This window comes from Watersipora subatra, chromosome 1 (genome assembly GCF_963576615.1).
Source record: "Watersipora subatra chromosome 1, tzWatSuba1.1, whole genome shotgun sequence".
Lineage (NCBI taxonomy): Eukaryota > Metazoa > Bryozoa > Gymnolaemata > Cheilostomatida > Watersiporidae > Watersipora > Watersipora subatra.
In genome coordinates this window covers 25051559-25057789 of record NC_088708.1, presented here as the reverse complement: position 1 = coordinate 25057789, position 6231 = coordinate 25051559, and the positions used below count along the sequence as shown (strand labels likewise).

The window sequence follows — 6231 nt, the reverse complement described above, 5'->3', positions numbered from 1 at the left end:
CCCTCATACAGTTCAGTTAGTCTCTTTGTATAAATACTACAGTATTAAATCTAATGATATGGTACACGTGTACAATAGATATAATTATTGTTATGTAAAATAGATATCATGTATTATAAACTGAATAATATCTGTGTATAAAATGTAGTCAAATGAGATCAACCAAGCGAGGGCATAAGTATGCATATAAGTATGCTCTAATAGGTAAAGATTCTTGAGCATTATAAATGAACCAAATGGAGCAGATGAAAGACACTGTCAACTATTTATGTATGAAATATTGGCTCAAATTAGAAAGTGACCCATTGTTCTTCTGAGTTGGGCGTTGAAAATAATTCGTTCAGTTGATAGTTTTCTCCACAAATGTTGTTCTCGATTTGCACACAGAATAAGTACTCATTTCAAGAATATAACTAATTGTAGACTGTATAACAGAAGCTTCTAGCAGTGATGCAGGAAGTCTTATTTCTCTAGCTCTATTTATGCCAGTGTATATTGCTTATAAGCTGACAAATTGATGAAACAAAATGGATAAAAAGTGCTTCTGCAATTTGCACTCAGAATGGCTGAATTTGCCATAAGGGTCAACCTATATTAGAGAACTACAAAATAGTTTATCATTACAAATATGAAATTTGTATAACTATGCAAATTTTCCAGCCTGGCTGATTGGATTTCATTTAGTTAGGTGTAAAACACTTTTTATGCAGGCAAAACCTGCATTTTTTCTGCAGTTTCACATCTTTTCACACATGAAATTTTTTTGTGAAGTATATTTTGAGCAAGTTTTAGAGCTTAATAGTAGGATATAGTTAGATACAGTTAAGAGATACATCAAGGACAATTATAGGGTGTATAATGGTTATAACTTCAATGGCATAACATAAATGTTTGCATCATGGAAGAAATGTGCCATGCATCCTTTGTAGCCAAAATGACTATACATTATAAAGTTTCATGGCTGTCAAGATGACAAGCTCTTGATGATATGGCAATGGGCCGTTGTGGATATCATTACAGAGGTTATGCGTGGCATAGCTGGGAGCCCTAGCATTGCATGCGCTAGTAACGCTCTGTGCACAAGCCTTTCGTGTGCGGGACTCCGAACTCCGAAAGCTTCTGATGCAATCGAGGCACCAATCATTCGGGTTGATAACCACTCCAGCCGTGATTGCGATGCGGGTCACAAAAATACTGCGCTAAATCGCTTGGCATGCCAATAACGTAGCCACAGGAATGACCTCTTGTTGACTTTTGCCAACTAACAATCGCCGACCTAGAATGTGACGTCGAGAAAGACGAGAGGCGGCTGAGGGTGATGTTGGTGAGCAGTTCAATCGCTCTTCGCTAAAGTAGTGTGCCGTTGCTGCAGAAGGTACGTGTTATAATCTCCTTACGTATCAGCTGTTGTAAGTCCTCATTGGTAATCAACCTAATATATTGATGGAGTGCTAAACTACTGCTTAAAATGAGATTAAAGGTTGCAGTGTTGCTGAAGACTGAGCCGTTTGCTGTCACGTGAAATGGGTTTTCCGTTTTAATGAGTTAGACAACTCCTATTCATTGTTTGAATGATAAACGTTCGCCATGGCTCGAGATGCTCATGTAGAGCTTTACAAACAGCGTCTACGGACCAAATGAGCACAAGCTCTTCAATTTCTAATTGACCTTTTCAACTCTTTTTTCACATTCAAACGAGTTAAACGAATGTACCTCAGTTATCTTGACTTTAAATCTTGCAGTCACTCCATGCAGATAACAACAGCTTATTGTTTACTGTTTTATGTAGTTTAGCAAGTGACATGTTCTGCTTCTGTCACAACTGACACTCTAAAAGTACAGCCCAAGTACATAAACAATTGTAGGAGGTTAAAAATTATTAAATATATTGGATCTAGAAGGTTTTAATGCACATTGCGCGCACAGTGTTGTTATTAGATTGCATGTAACATTGATGTGGTTAGCTAGTTTAATTCAGCAAGTCTAACATGACTTTAAAGGACAATAGGTCAGCTTAAGTCTACTGTGACTTTGGCTCGCTCGCATTGTGATTGCCTAGTCCATAGATTCTGACTAGACCACAGTTTACTTTAATGCCTTGGGCATACAGATATGATGCAGGATAAAACTAGATTTTAGTTATTGTAAATATGTCAGTTTTTTGTGTGTGGCATATATCCAACAAACAAATAGATAACATTCTGCAAGGAGTAGAGTTGATTGAGCAGTGATGCCTGATTTTCTTTTTCTGCTTCTTTTGAAATTCTTATACTGGTATTTGTATTGACAATTGTAGAACAGAGACTGTGGCCAACCACGTTCTCAGACATGATTCTCCTTCTAATATATATCACAAAATGCTGATGATACACAGAAGTTTCATTTTTGACAGTATACATGAATAATCTTGCATCTATAAGGCTCACGTGCATAATATTATCATTTCAGGTTAGTATGCACTAAATATAACATTGTTTCCGATTTTAAAATTGTTTTTTTTCCAGTAATATTTTATTAATATTGAAATAGTAGAGATATTGAGAAGTGACTGTTTGCCTATTTCAGAGATGCCTCCTGCCACTGTTAAGCTTATCTGGTCTATGGCAGCATGCAACTTCTGTCCTCGCTCTGATGTGAGGACCTGCCAAATCAAACCTGGAAAACTTCTTTCAAAGTTATCTTCCGCCTTGGAGCTAGACGAGTCAGTCCTTGATAGCTCTGAAGGGATATGCACTTGCTGTCTCGCTGACATTGACATGATTATACGCTCTCTCGCTATTCGAGCAGCCATGAAGGACTACTATATTGACCTGGTGCAAAATATGAACAGGGGAGATAACAGCACCAATCAAAGCCAGTATTATAACGGACACGATAAAAAGTCTCTCATTTCTTCACCTGCCAGTGTAGAAGATCATGTAAACTTTCCTCTGGCATGCCAGGAAAGTGCCACACAAAGTGCGCCTCCACCTCCGAGCTTGTTGGCCCGGCCTCCATTTTCTAGTGATTGTACGGTTATCGACAAATCTGACACTTCTGCAGATATTATTTCGCTTCCGTCACCAAAGTCTCCTAGTTCCACAGGGGTTCTGCCGATGGCAAGGAAGTAAGTGCATGCTGAACAAGGTGGTGAAACCATGAAAGTTTATTTTAGGAATGTAACGGGCCATCCTGTTTGTTAGCCTTCAGCAATGATGTCTATATGAGCAGTGTATGCCATATTCTTTCTACAAAATTACATATTTCCTGTTGTAACAGAACCGGTGTTTGATATGTCAACCAGTATTTGCTGATTTGATAGGCTTAGCAAAAAATAAATTAAAAGTCATAGGACTAGGTTTGCCAAATGGTTTAGCTCATGCGATCATCATAGATATACAGTATGGGGTTGCATTTTCTAGTAGTGTTCACCATCTTTTAGAGCTAAGGAGCGGATGACAAGATATCAATGTTTATTGTGTGACAAGATAGCGGGCTCTAAATCCCACTGTATGGAGCATCTTATATGCCACTCACCTGTTCGACCTTTCACTTGCTCTCGCTGTATGAGAACGTACAAGTCCCGAAAAGCTTGTAGAGAACATCTTATAGTTATGCATGGTGTTGAAAAGATTGAAGAAAATCTTCAAAGATTGGTACTGATTGACCATGTATGTATTCACAATTTTTATGGTCATTTGTTTATTTCAGGGTTATCTTTTCATGAAATATGGGAAAAAACAACTCCGAATTTAAAAAAGATTTTCACGTGTCAAGTATATTATGTACACTGCTTGGGTTTTATTGTTTTGCTAGAAGTCTCGATTTTTTATTAAAGCGTTGTGAAACACCAAGTTTCCATAATAAAGAACAAAATTATCCTTTGTAACCGAAAGTTGCAAGCCTAATGGGTGCCACAGTGGTGAGGAAACTTTTTTTGACAAAATCTGTGTGGCAGTTATGAGACTCGAGCATCTGTTGTTATACATGGCAAATACAGCTATTGAACAATCAGTAGCTGTGTTTTTCTATTCAGAGTCTGCTATTATGGTAAACTCTGAGCAGGCAAGACATGAGACCACTTGATTTCATGATTGTCACATTAATCAGTGGCAATCATTCAGTTGAATATTTTGCATTCTTAGGAAGACCTCAAGCAGCTGGAGCATGTGTGCACTCAATATCGTAGAATCTGCAGCCAGTCTAATATTAAAATTGAACCAAGAGATAGCTGTACACCTACTCCAAACATAAAAGCTGAGTCAGACATGGAGACAAATGGTGGCTCAGCATGGCTATTCAAGCCGCCACCAGGCACAGCTTCACGACTTCCTCCTCCGCTCTTACAGTGTCGGCCTTCAACTCTCTCATCCGCAGACATCTCACTCATAGACCAAAAGCCATATGATGAAATCGAACTAATTCCTCCACCTTCTAAGCGAAACAGGAAGGGCACACCACATAAGTTGGTTCACAGCTCGCCTCTGGCTGAGCTCGATTCAGAAGCTTGTGAGTCGGAAAACGCCGAAGAATCGTTTGATAATCATGAAGATGCCATGGATGATGATAACTTGATTGAAAAACCTGATGGCATTGTTATAGAATTTCCTTCCAAAGAACCTCTGTGCCTAGACAATGTTGATAAGGAACCTCTGGGCATGGATAATGTTAATCAGCCATACTTCCCAAGCTTTCAACCGTGTAAGATTGAGCCGTCACTTCCTGCTGTAAGCAGGCACTCTCCAACATCATTGTCTAGAAAGTCTCAACCTCCATGCAATGTGTGTGGCCGTCAGTTTCCAACGAAAGAGAAGATGGCTGATCATATGAGATCTCATAGTGAAATTAAGCAGTTCTCCTGTTTGGTGTGCAATAGGTTTTTCAAGTATCGTCGAGGAGTGACTAATCACCTCAAAGAGGTGCATCACATGACCGACCGTGTGGAGATAAGTTCTAAGGTTGCCAGCCATGAACTTGACTGCAGTGTGCTCAAGTCACCCAAGGGCGAACATAAGGTCACTACGAAATCTGATAATCATGATCTCGCAGAAAGCATAAGTGAAAAGGTTATCCAAGATACTCTCTCCTCCTTAGCTGACATTCGACAGACCACAGATACAGCTGCACTACCATTGCAGATATCATCAGACGAGTCAAGGTCATTGCCTGATGCTGACGATTCAACATTTGAAACGGTTGACTCATCATCACCAAACGACCATTTGAGATCTCAGCAGCTACAAGAGAAACCTATAAAACAGCCTGAAAAAATAACATTTAATGAATTTCCATCACTACCAGTGACCCATGAAGCTTGGCCACAGGCTATCACAGCGCCTGCCTTTCCAGAATCTACACCATTATCTTCAATTCCAAGCGGTGCTCTGGCAGCGGTTAATGCTGCTGCCAGGTTTGACTCATATGCAAACAAGCATCTAGTCTAGTAAGCTTTTGCTTCATCTCAGTATTATGCAACTTTATACAATGTGCACAACATGCCATCAACTAGTCAACTATCAACTACAACTGCTGTATATTCATTCCAATTGTCATAGAAAAGGTCATAACCTTTTTACTGGAGATTAGTAACCCTACTAAAATGCCAGTACAACAGCTGGTCACTCCAGATCAGTTTTGGTGCAATTAAAATTAATATTTTTATATAGAATCATGGAAAATCTACACCGCTTAGTATTACATTTTGTCCTTGTGCCTTCACGCCACAATTGTGCATTTATTCAACTTGATTATTCATTGCGCCAAAGGATTTACTAGTTGTTTAAAATCACCTTACTCAAATTAATTTTAAAATTGTTGGTTATTTTTCCAAGGGATGGTGCAAATAGTATATTAGTCTGTCGGGACGTGCTACAAACTATAGTTATATTAGCAAAAATTATTCTTCAACAAGACCCAACATATATTTTGCTATCACACAATTATAAGGACCTCTTCCAAATACATATAATGCTGAGAGAGAAATATTTGCTATTACTCTATATAACCATTGTATATACATGTACAATTAATGATTGCTGTTCAATCAGTATTTAATGTATTATGATGCCTTATACTTTTATTGTGAGTATTATTTTATTATCTAAGATGTGAGTTGAAGTAATGCATTTGGTGAGTCGGCAATAGATACTATTGGCAAAGACTTGACTAATATGTCAACTGGCATTTTTTACCTGCCATGCATTGCAGAACACATCAAACTGTCAATGATCAATAGAATTATCAGAATAATTA

At 38.4% G+C, this 6231-nt stretch overlaps 1 protein-coding gene across 1 annotated transcript; it reads left to right on the top strand.

Annotated features, from left to right (window-relative positions):
- Window positions 1-1223: 1223 nt before the first annotated feature.
- LOC137385611 (spalt-like protein sem-4) lies at window positions 1224-5961 on the top strand. The gene is made up of 5 exons (XM_068072109.1): window positions 1224-1375; window positions 2297-2448; window positions 2566-3106; window positions 3422-3650; window positions 4125-5961. The coding sequence occupies exons 3-5, from the start codon at window positions 2568-2570 to the stop codon at window positions 5421-5423; spliced, it is 2067 nt and encodes a 688-aa protein (XP_067928210.1). The 5' UTR covers window positions 1224-1375; window positions 2297-2448; window positions 2566-2567; the 3' UTR covers window positions 5424-5961.
- The last annotated feature ends 270 nt before the right edge of the window (window positions 5962-6231 follow it).

Excerpts from the sequence above, each read along its gene's own strand:
- LOC137385611 (XM_068072109.1), top strand. The coding sequence starts at position 2,568 with ATGCCTCCTGCCACTGTTAAGCTTATCTGGTCTATGGCAGCATGCAAC. Across the intron at positions 3,107-3,421 it reads GTTCTGCCGATGGCAAGGAA|AGCTAAGGAGCGGATGACAA; the intron begins GTAAGTGCATGC and ends ACCATCTTTTAG. Across the intron at positions 3,651-4,124 it reads GATTGGTACTGATTGACCAT|GAAGACCTCAAGCAGCTGGA; the intron begins GTATGTATTCAC and ends TTGCATTCTTAG.